We start from the raw sequence: 12,239 nt of genomic DNA, 5'->3' as shown, positions 1-12,239 counted from the left end.
ATGCAAGTTTTCTCTCTGAAAGACAAACTTTCCACACTGGAAATGGGAGATATTTTAAATATCCCAAATAAAACACAACTAACAAAAGTAATAAATATAGATTTTGATGTTTGTAAATAAAGTTGTTACTGAATGCACACATTATTTTTCTCACCTTCTGCAGGTGGAGATGTTGGAGAGAAAGTACGGAGGCTCTTTTGTAAGTCGCAGAGCAGCCAAGACCATTCAGACGGCCTTCAGACAATATCGCATGAATAAGAACTTTGAGCGACTCCGAAGCTCGGCCTCAGAGAGCCGCATGACTCGGCGCATCATCCTGTCCAACATGAGGCTGCAGTACTCCTTTGACGAGCGCCAGCCGCCGCAGCAGGCGCAGACGCAGACCAACTTCACCCACAGCGTGGCCATCGGGCCTCCTCACTCCCCGGATCCGGACCGCGCCCCCGACTACACCCATCTGGAGGATTCCTTCTCCAAACAGGTAAAACTGATGAGATTTTATAAAGCCATGAGGTTCAAACAGCAGCTTCCACTTACCAAGGAATCAGTTAACGTGACTACGCTATTGGATGGTACTGAAAAAAAATTAAATGATTAGCATTGAAATTGGACCTATAGTATAACTGATTATGTAATGGACTTGTTTGGTTTCTAATGTTTTAATATGTGTGGTAATTTGGTGCAATATAAATAAAGATAAATTCATCTGAATTTTGTACATTTTTGTGCAGACGTTTTTTTCGTCAATAAATTCATGTTTTTTGGTGTCTGGAAAATGAGCTGTGTTAGATCACGTTCAACTGGCGTTACCTAGCAACCCCAGTTGAGCCAAGCCCTGTTACCTAGCAACCCAATCAGAACTCCACCACACACAGCTCTAGAAAAAAATTAAGAGACCTCTTAAAATGATCGGTTTCTCTGATTTTACTTTTTATAGGTCTAAGATGGAGTAAAATGAACTTTGTTCTTTTATTCTATGAACTACTGACAACATGTCTCTGAAATTCCAAGCAAAAATTTAGTATTTATTTTCAGAAAATGAGAAACGGTCAAAATAACAAAAAAGACACAGTGCTTTCAGACCTCAAATTAAGCAAAGAAAACAAGTTCATATTCATTTAGAAAAAATAATACTAATGTTTTAACTCAGGAAAAGTTCAGAAATCAATATTTGGTGGAATAACCAGAAGGTTTCAGTGCAGAGGCCTCTTAATTTTTTCCAGAGCTGGTTTTACTACTGTATGCGTTGTATAGTGGCTTCTGGAAAAGACAAGAGTTTTGTGGTGGACTTACTGTTTAGAAACCACTTCCTGCATTCTTGTTGGTTGTGCAGCAGGCTCCACTTCTGCTTTTCAAAAGTGTACCATCGTGTACTTGTTCATCAGTTTGCAGCCACTTTCACGTGTGAGTGTAAGTGTTGGGGGGCGTGGCCAACAGGAGCTTATGTGGATTAAAGTGACAAAAGGACTTAAAACAGGTCATTATGATTCTAAAAACACTTAGAACTGATCAGACAAAAATCTAATTACCTAAGAATGATTTTGTGCAACAAAATGTAATGAACATGTTATATATAGCCCATAACCTATCATAACCTGTTCAAGGAAGTCACTTTTAAAATCTCAGACACACATAACTGAAGAATTTGGCCTCGATCATTTAATTTCTCATGTTTCCTCCAGGTCAAGTCCTTGGCCGACTCCATAGATGACGCCCTCACCTGCCGTGCGGGTCGCGATGACTCCCAGGAGGGCAGCAGGGAGGGTGGACCAATCAGTGAAGACTTTGGAGAGTGCATGTGGAGTAGCAGCAGCAACCCGTCTTCCCAGAGAGGCTTGGGAGAAAGAGGCAGAGGAGCTGGGGGGGGACACAGCATGCATGGTGACAGTACTGCCACGTCTTACAGTGACGTCACTCTTTACATGGACGATGGGATGCCATCTTCTCCTCTGTCCCTTGACCGGGCACCCAGCAGCACAGATACAGAGTACTGGGGCCCCAGCGGTGGTGTCGGAGGCCGTGAGGACAGCAGGGACACTGAAGGAGGGGGAAGCAGCAACAGCCGGCGCAGCACCCCATGCACCGAGTGCAGAGATTACCGACTAAGGGGGGCCCACCTGCCACTTCTCACCATCGAGCCACCCAGTGACAGCTCAGTAGACATGAGCGATCGTTCAGACCGAGGCTCCCTGAGCAGACAGTTGGTGTATGAGCAAGAACCCGGAGTGGGGTCGGGCTCCCCACAGGGAACCCTCAAACACACCCCCAACTCAGGCACCCACCCGTCCTCGGCGGCAGCTGCCCAGGGTCAGACCAGGCCACCTGGCAGATCCATACCCACTCATATCCCTCACCAGGTGGCAGCCCACCACCACCATCACCACCATCCCATCCATCACCATCAGTACCCTGACACGCCCTCATCCTCTTCCTCACCCCAGCAGCCGCCCACCACTCCACTGTCATCTTCCTCCTCGACAGCTCTACCGCCCGGCGCTCTGGAGCAGCCATGCTGCTCCGACGGAGACAACGACTCCCTCAACTCCACCACCAACTCCAACGAGACAGTCAACTGCAGCTCAGGCTCCTCATCTCAGGACAGCCTGCAGGAGCCTCTTCCTCCTCTGGGCAAGCAGACATATCAGAGGGAGAGCCGCCACAGCTGGGACTCTCCACCCTTCAACAGCGACGTGGTGCAGAGACGCCAGTACCGCATTGGTCTCAATCTCTTCAACAAGTAAGCTGAAGTTCCACAAAGCGCAATACTTCTATGTCCAGGCATGTACAGTGATTAGGTTCATGCTTTGTTTGCGTCAACTTTAGGAAACCAGAAAAGGGCATCCAGTACCTGATAGAGAGAGGCTTTGTGTCGGACACTCCGGTTGGGATCGCTCGCTTTCTTTTGGAAAGAAAAGGCCTCAGCCGGCAGATGATTGGCGAGTTTCTTGGAAACCGACAAAAACAGTTCAACAAAGACGTTTTGGAGTAAGTATTCAAAATAAACATTAAGTGCTGTGTAAAATTGGATTTATCTCAAATAATTTTTTAATATAAAAATCAATAGGATTAGGTAAGGTAAGGTAAGGTAGGTCATTTTATTTATAAAGCACATTTCCAGCAGCAAGGTATTTCAAAGTGCTTCACATAAATAAAAAGGAAATACAAACAAAACAAAAAAAAGACAAAAAGTTAAAAGTATGAAAATACATATTGGTTCCCCATGTTTAATAAGAATGAGAATAAGTAATTAATAATTTATAAACTAGTAGGGGTTTCTCTGGATTCTTGTTCTGATAAAAGTAAATGTTGGTTCTCCATGTCTGGTAAGATTAGTGAGGTGTAAAACTAAATGTTGGTTACAGTTGTTCTGGGTTAAGTTCTAGATTTGTACAATATAAAGCTAAATATCGATTCTCCATGTTTTCGATTAAATGCTGAAGTCAGTTTAGAAATGGTTTAATTTACAAAGTTAAAAAGCATTCAAGCCAACATGACCCTGTGTAAAAAAGATGGTTTATGCCACCTGAACCAAATAAATAATTGTCCCATCTCAAGTTTTTTGTTAACTGCGTGTTTTACATCCCTGTGGGGGAATTTAGCAGATTTTCCTCGGCAGAATTGTTTACTTCAGAGGATCCTGTAGACTTTTCAAGCATGACTGGTCCATGCTTCAGCATTGTAATTGGATTTTGAGATAATTAATAATTCCTTTTAAATTATTATTTTTGTGTTTTTGGGACTCTTTGGTGTTTGAAACTCCAGATGTTTTGGGATGCACCCTTTCTAAAGGGAGTTCTTGTCAGTCCATAGAATATTTTCTAAAATGTTTTGGGGATCAAGATGTTTTTTAGTAAATTGAGCTTTACTAAAAAACTTCTTCCTCGTTGCTTCAGCCTGCATCCACTGGGCGGCGCATTTAGCTACAATCGATAGTAGCCACACAGGCACACCCACCAGAAGGAAACAAACGCACCCAGCATGACACTTTCATTTTATTGGCTGAGAGGTTGCCAGGCGACGGCACTTTTTTGTCCCAAGCAAAAGCACAGTGAATATTTGAAAGAGAGCAGAAGTTTGGAGTACTAGCTTTACAAGTATTGAGAAGAAAGTCACAAAATCCTGTCTTTCCTGTCGAGAGCACACACTGAAAATGTGTGCTCTCGAATTATGGCAGAAAAATTCCCCCATACACTGGCTTTAACTGAGACTGAAGAAGCCTGTAGTTTTGCTGGTCTGTACACTTTTGGAGTAAGAGTTGGTTTGCTGGCCCCTCTTAATGGGGTTCACTGCTGTTTCATGCTTTTCCATATTTTTACCGTTTGTGGCTATGATCTCTCACAGTGGTTCACTGACATCCCAAAGGACAGTAATGTTCTAAGTGTTTTGATTACACGAACTTTTTAGTTTGACAAAAAGTAAGTCTTGTGCCGGAAAAGGGAAGAGTAGCCTCTTTTTCTTCTGCTATTGGAGAAATTTACAAATGAGGTAAAAATTCAAAATGAAAATGATTGGTAGACATATTGAAGCAGCATCTAGAGTAATGTTAGGATTGTACCGGTCTGTCATGGTGCAGATTTATTGTTCAATCTACGTTCCTATCCTTATCTAAGCTCTGGGAATGAGATCACGCATGCAAACTGCCGAAATGAGTTTCCTCCACAGGGTGTCTGGACTCTCCCTTAGACATAAGTTGGGAAAATTGATCATCCAAGAAAGCTCAGAGTAGGACCAATGCTCCTACACTTTGAGAGGAACCAGTTGAGGAGGCTCTGGCATTTGGTTTAGACGCCTCCCTGGTGAGGTGATCCAGGCACATACCATTGACCCAGAAAATGACCAGTACACCCTGGAGGGGCCATGGTTCTCGATTGGCCTGGGAATTCTTTGGGATTCCCCTGGAGAAGCTGGCTTGGGAAAGGGAAGTCTGGGCTTCTCTCCTTGGGCGACCCATTCCCGGCTTAGAGGGAAGATAATGGATGAATGGACAGATGGATAAAAGCTGAGTAAATCTGCATACATGCCCAGAAGCCACAGAGAAGCTGTTGAACCAATTTGATTTTATAGAGTATTATGTAATTCTGATCAGAAAATGTGATCAGAATTACATTACACTGCTACTCAAGTTCAAGCATGCCTGGTTTGAAAGAAATTCAGCTATAACCTCTGAGTTGTGTATGTGTTTTTGCAGCTGTGTGGTGGATGAGATGGATTTCTCAGGTATGGACATCGATGACGCCTTGAGAAAATTCCAGGCGCAAATTAAAGTTCAAGGGGAAGCCCAAAAGGTGGAGAGACTTATAGAGGCATTCAGGTTTGTATATGAAAAATACCTAAAGAAAAATGTAATTCAATTGGTTTGCCCAACACAACAGCTGTATGTGGATGAAGATTTTATTCAGGCTCAATGGATACTTTTTAAATGAGACACACTTCAGTAGACTCAATAAAACCTTTATTGACAAGGAAAGATGGACGTCCTGTCCAACTGGGCACCCAAACAGTTGCAGTTTGCCAGGTCTTAACTGGGTATTGACAAAGGTTTAATTTGACCTATAAGGACATTATGTGTCTATGGACAATCCCTTCTGGGGCCCACTTTTGAGCCAATTTTGTACTCTTATGTGGTCCCATATGTAACTTTTGGCTGGATGTTGACTAAAACAAAGCTATAAGGTTTCAACTACTTCCTTTTGTTTTCAGTCAGAGGTACTGCGTGTGCAATCCAACCCTGGTTCGGCAGTTCCAGAACCCTGACACCATCTTCATTTTGGCGTTTGCCATAATCCTCCTCAACACGGACATGTACAGCCCCAACATCAAAGCAGAGAGGAAGATGAAGCTAGAAGATTTCATCAAGAATTTGAGAGGTGCTGACCCATTTACTAACAGCGACACTTTATTAAACAGAAGCGTTTCAGCATGCACATACTCCTTACTGCTAAGGCTTAAAGGGATCCAAGATTAGTGGAACATGTTGGCCTAAATATGTTGTAATTTTCCTATTAACTAAAAAATTACCATTTGTGATACACCAAAACTTATAGTTACTTTAAAAAATGTATGTCTTTTGTTATATTTTTAAACCTGCTGGGTTGATGACGTCATTATGTCCATTCTACGGAGTAAACACAGGATGGCTGGTGTAATTTTTGATAATGCCACACTGTGTCACTATTGGCTGTAAAAAATTAAAAAACAGTGAGGTGTATCTGGATGCTTCCCATGTGAAAAAAAAGAAGAGCACAATGGTAGAGAGCCGGAGCCGAATACAACTTCCAAAGGACTTAGATTTTTATTCTCAACATTTCTCTCCAGAAGATGTTGGGTGATTTGTATGAACAAAACTGGTGATCGTTACCGTAACAAGCTAAAAATAAATGCTGTGCCACAGTTTTTATCCATAAAGGCCTAATCCCCGCTGAAACTGGAGCACAGGGAGAAACATCAGACAGACAGCACTGGAAGCTGTTTTACATGTGAACGGCGCTCTACAGCAGTAGTACTGGCGGCACTACTGCCACCCCGGAGGAAGACTGGACCTGACACAGAGCTATAGAAGTACTTACCGGATCACACAGTCCAACCAGATGTATGTGTCATTCATCGTTTAATTTATGAAGCTGAAGATATCAGCGGCAGCAAAACACCAACTCCTACAGCCAAGTTCTTCCTCCGATTGGCCCTTCTCATCTTCATGACCTCTTGTGATTTCTACATTCAGATCCATTTCAATGCTCCAGTCCAATTTGAAAAGCCTTAATGACGTTACTCATCACTGTTATCGACGGAGCTAGCGTAGTTGGACCATTAAACATCACTTATCCAGAATGCATTGCAGCGTGAACAACATGGAGACGTTCATGTGACAATATTTTATTAAAATGTATAAAAACTAAACAGCCTACAGTATTATTACTGTATTGTTTTTACATCTACTGTATAAATATTCCTCATATAAAGGTGATTGTTAAAACTAATTGTGGATCCTTTTAAAACAGTGTTTTTCTACCATTGTCCACAAGACACAATGCCCTGCATGTTTTAGGCATTCCCTTGTTCAGCACACATGATTTCCATGAAGGTTGATTAACAGAGTTTTGCTGAATGGGGTGAACATCTAAATCATGCAGATCAAAGTGCCTTGAGGACGAGGATTAGGAAACATTGGCCATTATTTCCTAAAACCATTAATGTCCTTATCCAAACCAAGGTGTGGACAATGGTCAGGATATTCCCCGGGACCTGCTGGTTGGGATTTACCAGCGAATACAGAAATGGGAGTTACGGACCAATGATGATCACGTCTCACAGGTGCAAGCAGTGGAAAGGGTCATTGTTGGCAAAAAACCTGTGAGTTTCTATAACTATTTAAGGCATCGCAAGATGGGATTTAATGGATTTTTTTCTGTAAAATTGATTTTGTCTCTGTTTCTTTGGGTATATAGGTGCTGTCCCTTCCCCATCGCCGGCTGGTGTGTTGTTGCCAGCTCTACGAGGTGCCTGACCCCAACAGACCTCAGAGGACAGGGGTTCACCAGCGAGAAGTCTTTCTCTTTAACGACCTGCTGGTGGTAGGCTGACTTTCAGACTCCTATGATATTAAAGTTTAAATAATTGATCATGCACTGTGAATATATACATTTTTCATTGCATACCAGGTAACCAAAATCTTCCAAAAGAAGAAAACCTCAGTAACTTATAGCTTCAGACAATCTTTCCCTTTGGTTGACATGCAAGTCCACATGTTTCAGAACTCATGTAAGAAACTTTTTTCATTTTGTACCTTTCAATTAAACCTAGTTTTTCAGTTTCATCATAACATAAATGTCTCCATTTCTAACTAGATTACCCTCATGGCATCCGCCTGACCTCATCCAGCCTCGGCGGAGAGAGAAAGGTTCTTATCGTCTTTATGGCACCCAGTCAGCAAGACCGCACCCGGTTTGTTAGCGACCTCAGGGAGAGTATTGCTGAAGTCCAAGAGATGGAGAAATACAGAGTGGAGTGTAAGTGCCCCATCTGCTGGTCATTTCTATTAGTTAAACTGTCCTTGTTGGTTATCACAGCCATTGTTCTAGATGTTTCTAAGCATGAGAATGGAAACTTACCCAAGTTGTTGTTGTTGTCATTGTTGCTATGCAACTCATTTCTCTGTGTTTTTTCTCTCTCGTTTAATATTCCCCTGTGTTTCTATGTAAATCTGCAGCGGAACTGGAGAAACAGAAAGGTGTGATACGACCCAGCTTGCTGACGGGCACCGTGGTTGGAGGAGGCGTAGGTGTGAAGAGCGATGTTGTGAATGGCACCTTGGGAAGGACGAGTTTTGATGACAACTGCTCAGTGGGTGAGGGTCTGAAGCGCACAGCGCTCAGCTCATCTCTCAGGGACCTCTCGGACACAGGTGAGACAACATCACCGCTCAGACAATGTCAAAACCATTTCTCTAACATCATCTCTCCTGATTGGGGTTGGCTGATCTTGCTCTCTCTTTCTAGTGCTAAATTATGTTCCTCTGTCTTGCAAAAGTCCTTTTAACTCTTGCGCTTATCAAATTTTGTCTCACTACAAAACACAAACAAAGTTTGAAAACCTCAGAGAGAATGGTTCAACCTACTGCAAAGAGTATGGTAAAACTACAAACCCAACTTGACATGGTCATGAACTCAAGGAGGATATTCGTTAAATAAGCATCACAACAGGACTATGGCTGTAGTAACTCTGAATTAACTGCTTAGATTCACAGTTCAGATCAGATAATCTGTTGACAACTATTATTCCACAAACCTGGTTTTGATGGCAGAATGACAAAAAAGAAAGTAATTGTTGAAACAAAGACATAACAAGTCACAAGTTGCATTTGCATTGACCATATAATTGCTCAATTTGACATTTAGAAACAAGTTTGCTTAATGGAAACAGGCTAATTTTGAAAAAACTCTCATTTGTTGTTTGGATGAGGTGGCTTTTTCGGCTTTATCAAAATAAACCAATTTTTATCAAACTTTGGTTTATTTTTTACGCTTTTTTCGCGTCACACGAGTCGTGATCAACAAACGGATGTTACTACTGGTGGAAACCACAAAGAAGATGACAGGAAGTAGCCGGAGGATCATGAAACAGCATAAATTTAATGACTTATTGCATGAACTAACTTATTCACGTGAAATTATAATCACATTTGTTATTTAGTGGAAACACCGCAATTGCAAAATGTTTTTTTTTTTTTGGAATATTGACAAAACTTTGCGCAGATTTGCAATGGAAAAGCAGCTACAACTGCATGAGTGATGAAAGGGATGTGATACCAAAACATAACCATTTGGTCTATAAAACGCAAACAGCCAGACCTGCACCGATTTATCGGCCAGCTGATTCATCTGTCGATTTCCTTAATTTTGGGAGATTGGCAATCGGCCAATACTTACATCAGAAGCCGATACCTTCCAACAATCTTATTTACCTCAACAAAGGTCTAAAAATCAACCACTATCCTCTTCTGCTCTCTCCGCTGAGAGTTTTGACTGACAGACCGGCCCATCAGGGCATGTCTGCACGTTTCCAGTTAACTAGTCCTCCACTGTTGCCAATTCAGGGATGTTCTTGCTACATTTAGCAACATTTCAAACAAAATAAAATTAGTTTCGGCCAAAATCGGAATCGGCTGGTCAAGCTTTTTAAGGATCGGTAATTGAAGATCTGCTAAAAAAAACTGCAATCGATGCATCCCTACTGCATTTGGATGTTTTTTTTATTATTACTAAACCATATAATTGTGTTAGGATTGCCCAGTCAGAGAAGAAACCTAAATCAAGAAGTAGGAATTGCTCTTCTCATACATTTTTCATTCATCTGAATAACCTTGAGCTATTTTGCAAAGAATTGACAATTATTCTTTAGCAGACATACAGCAAAAGACTAGCAGTTGTAATGCTTTATGTTGGTCTATAATATGAAATCTCAGTAAAATGCCTTGAGGTTTATGGTTTTAAAGTGACAAAATGTGAAAAATGAGCAGAATAAAATTATTTTTGCAAGGCACTGGATTCTTGTAATAAAGAAAAAATCAATCTTTCACGCTTTGCTAACCTGATTCTTCCTGGTGGGGTGCAGGGAAACGTGGTCGCAGGAACAGTGTTGGTTCTCTGGACAGTACAATGGAAGTAAGTCTATAAAAGATTAGCTGAGATTAGCTAAAGGACTTACATTTTCCCCTATCCACTGCTCTGCTGTCTGAGTGCATGTGCATATCGACTAAACGAGCATGTGTGATTCTACACTGACACCCTTTGCATGGCTTTTTGCAGTTAAATCCACCCTCAGCATGTTCTGTGTGCCGACGTCAGGAGGAGCAGGGATTGTAATTCTCCAGTGTGTCTTTTAAAACCTGATGAGTTTTTATGTTCCCAGGGCTCCATCATTAGCAGCCCGCAGCCTCACCAGCGCTATCCAATGCCGGGTGTGATCCCTGGCTGCTACGGCACAGAAGATTTCCGGCCTCACCGCCCCATCCTGAGCCCCGGATCGGGGGTGGGGGGTGGGCCGGGGCAGCAAATTACCACTGCTGGGACAGGAGTTGGGGGAGTCTCCAGCAGTGCAGAGAGAGCAGGAGCGGGGGTCGGCCCTGGGGGGAGCAACAGCAGCAACAACAGCAGCTCCTTCCTGGGTTCACTCTTCGGCAGCAAACGCGCCAAACCACCAGGGCCCCTTATTCCACCGGGGCCACCATACCCCGCACCTGTACCCCCACTGACTACTGGAGGAGCCCCTCCTCACTCCCCTTCATCCCTATGCCAGCTGGAGGGAGGGGCTTCCAAGATTCAGGCACTGCACGCACAGTTCTGTCATGTGGGCACAATACAGCCTCCGCCACCTTACTACCATCACCATCGCTTTCACGTCCAGCCCGCGCCCCCTCCTTTGCAAGGTGTGCCCCCTCATACTTTACAGAGAGGCCCACTACCCTGTCGTCCTCCTGTTGGGCCACCGCACGTCCAGCACCCGCAGCTGGCCCATCTCTCCCAGCTCTCCCAGCATGGGCTTCAGGGTCGCTACACCAACATGGTGGTCGGATGTCCCCCCCCTCTTTCTCCTCTCTCCCAACATTCCCAGAACCAGCAGTTCGCCCTCTACCACATGCAGCCCACACAATCTGCCAGAGGGGCCGGCGGCCCTGGTTCCAAACCCCCGCTAACGTTGTCTCTTTCCCACCCCCACGCACACTCCCAAACCCACCCCAGGCACGCACAAACGCCCCACCCAACCAGCCATTCCACCCATCAAACACACTTTATATTCGGCACGCTGCCCCACAACCTGCCGTCCGCCTCCGTCAGTGCGCATCACGCAGCCTCCGCCGGCCCGTATCTGCCCCAGTACCCTCCTCTCTCCTCTATCCCCCCTCCCCCACCACACTCCCCTTTACCCCCCCCTTTGTCCCCCCTTACCCCTCTTACACCTCTCTCCCCTCACCCCCCCCAGCACCCAGGGCAGCCTCCGCAGGTGCCGCAGGTGACCGGGGCTGGATCGACAGGTACGGTGGGCAGCTCCAAATCCAAACCTATCAACCGGATAAGCACCGTGGTGTGAGCCGGACGTGGAGCTCCAGGGGCCACCGCTTCGAGGACAGATACGAGGAGGCGGGCAGGTCCCGGACCCGGAGCAAGTCCGCCCGGACCGAGAGCAACAGCAGCAGCGCTGGAGACAAGAGGAAACGCAGGCTGCTGCGTCTCTGCTACTTTCACCTTCGCTTCCCACATATGTAGGCGGAGCTAAAGTTTGTTCAAAGTAAAAAAACAAACTGAAACTGAAAAAAAAAGATTTTAATCTGAAAAGTAGATTTTAACTTTCTTTTAAATTTCAGATCTTTATTTTCAGCTTCAAAACTGTTTTTCTTGTTTCAAATCTTTTTTTTCCAGTTTTAAATCTTTTTTTCAGTCTTTAATTTTTTTTATCTTTCAATTTTTTTCAATATTAAATCTTTTTTATTTCAAAAATCATTTTCAAGTTTCTAACTTTTTATCATATATATATATATAATTTCCAGATTCAAATCTTTTTTTCAGTTTTAATTTTTTTCCAATCTTAACTTTTTTCAGTTTCATTTTTTTATTTCAAAATAATTTTTCTGTTTCAAATCTTTTTTTTTATTTCAAAAATATTTTTCAGTTTCAAACTTTATTTCAGTTTCAGACTATTTTTAGTTTCAAAGTAATTTTTCAGTTCAATTTTATTTTTTTTAG

The 12,239-nt window shown here is 43.3% G+C and overlaps 1 protein-coding gene across 4 annotated transcripts in view; it reads left to right on the top strand.

The window, feature by feature from the left end:
* Positions 1-11,862, top strand: part of iqsec2b (IQ motif and Sec7 domain ArfGEF 2b) — a 49,896-nt gene extending 38,034 nt beyond the window's left edge. The window contains exons 3-14 of one of the 4 annotated variants that reach the window (XM_028016001.1): positions 164-481; positions 1,683-2,737; positions 2,824-2,985; positions 5,189-5,311; positions 5,701-5,867; positions 7,211-7,350; positions 7,446-7,571; positions 7,659-7,758; positions 7,845-8,006; positions 8,207-8,401; positions 10,111-10,160; positions 10,422-11,862. In XM_028016001.1, the coding sequence (XP_027871802.1) occupies positions 164-481; positions 1,683-2,737; positions 2,824-2,985; positions 5,189-5,311; positions 5,701-5,867; positions 7,211-7,350; positions 7,446-7,571; positions 7,659-7,758; positions 7,845-8,006; positions 8,207-8,401; positions 10,111-10,160; positions 10,422-11,762 (3,939 nt within the window). In that variant the 3' untranslated portion in view covers positions 11,763-11,862. Of the gene's footprint in view, positions 1-163; positions 482-1,682; positions 2,738-2,823; positions 2,986-5,188; positions 5,312-5,700; positions 5,868-7,210; positions 7,351-7,445; positions 7,572-7,658; positions 7,759-7,844; positions 8,007-8,206; positions 8,402-10,110; positions 10,161-10,407 lie in introns of all 4 variants that reach the window. The other 3 variants (XM_028016021.1, XM_028016012.1, XM_028016029.1) reach the window with 3 other exon arrangements.
* Positions 11,863-12,239: the final 377 nt, after the last annotated feature.

This window comes from Xiphophorus couchianus, chromosome 1 (assembly GCF_001444195.1).
Source record: "Xiphophorus couchianus chromosome 1, X_couchianus-1.0, whole genome shotgun sequence".
NCBI classification, from domain to species: domain Eukaryota; kingdom Metazoa; phylum Chordata; class Actinopteri; order Cyprinodontiformes; family Poeciliidae; genus Xiphophorus; species Xiphophorus couchianus.
The sequence above is the reverse complement of the archived record's forward strand: the minus strand, read 5'-3'. Positions and strand labels throughout refer to the sequence as shown.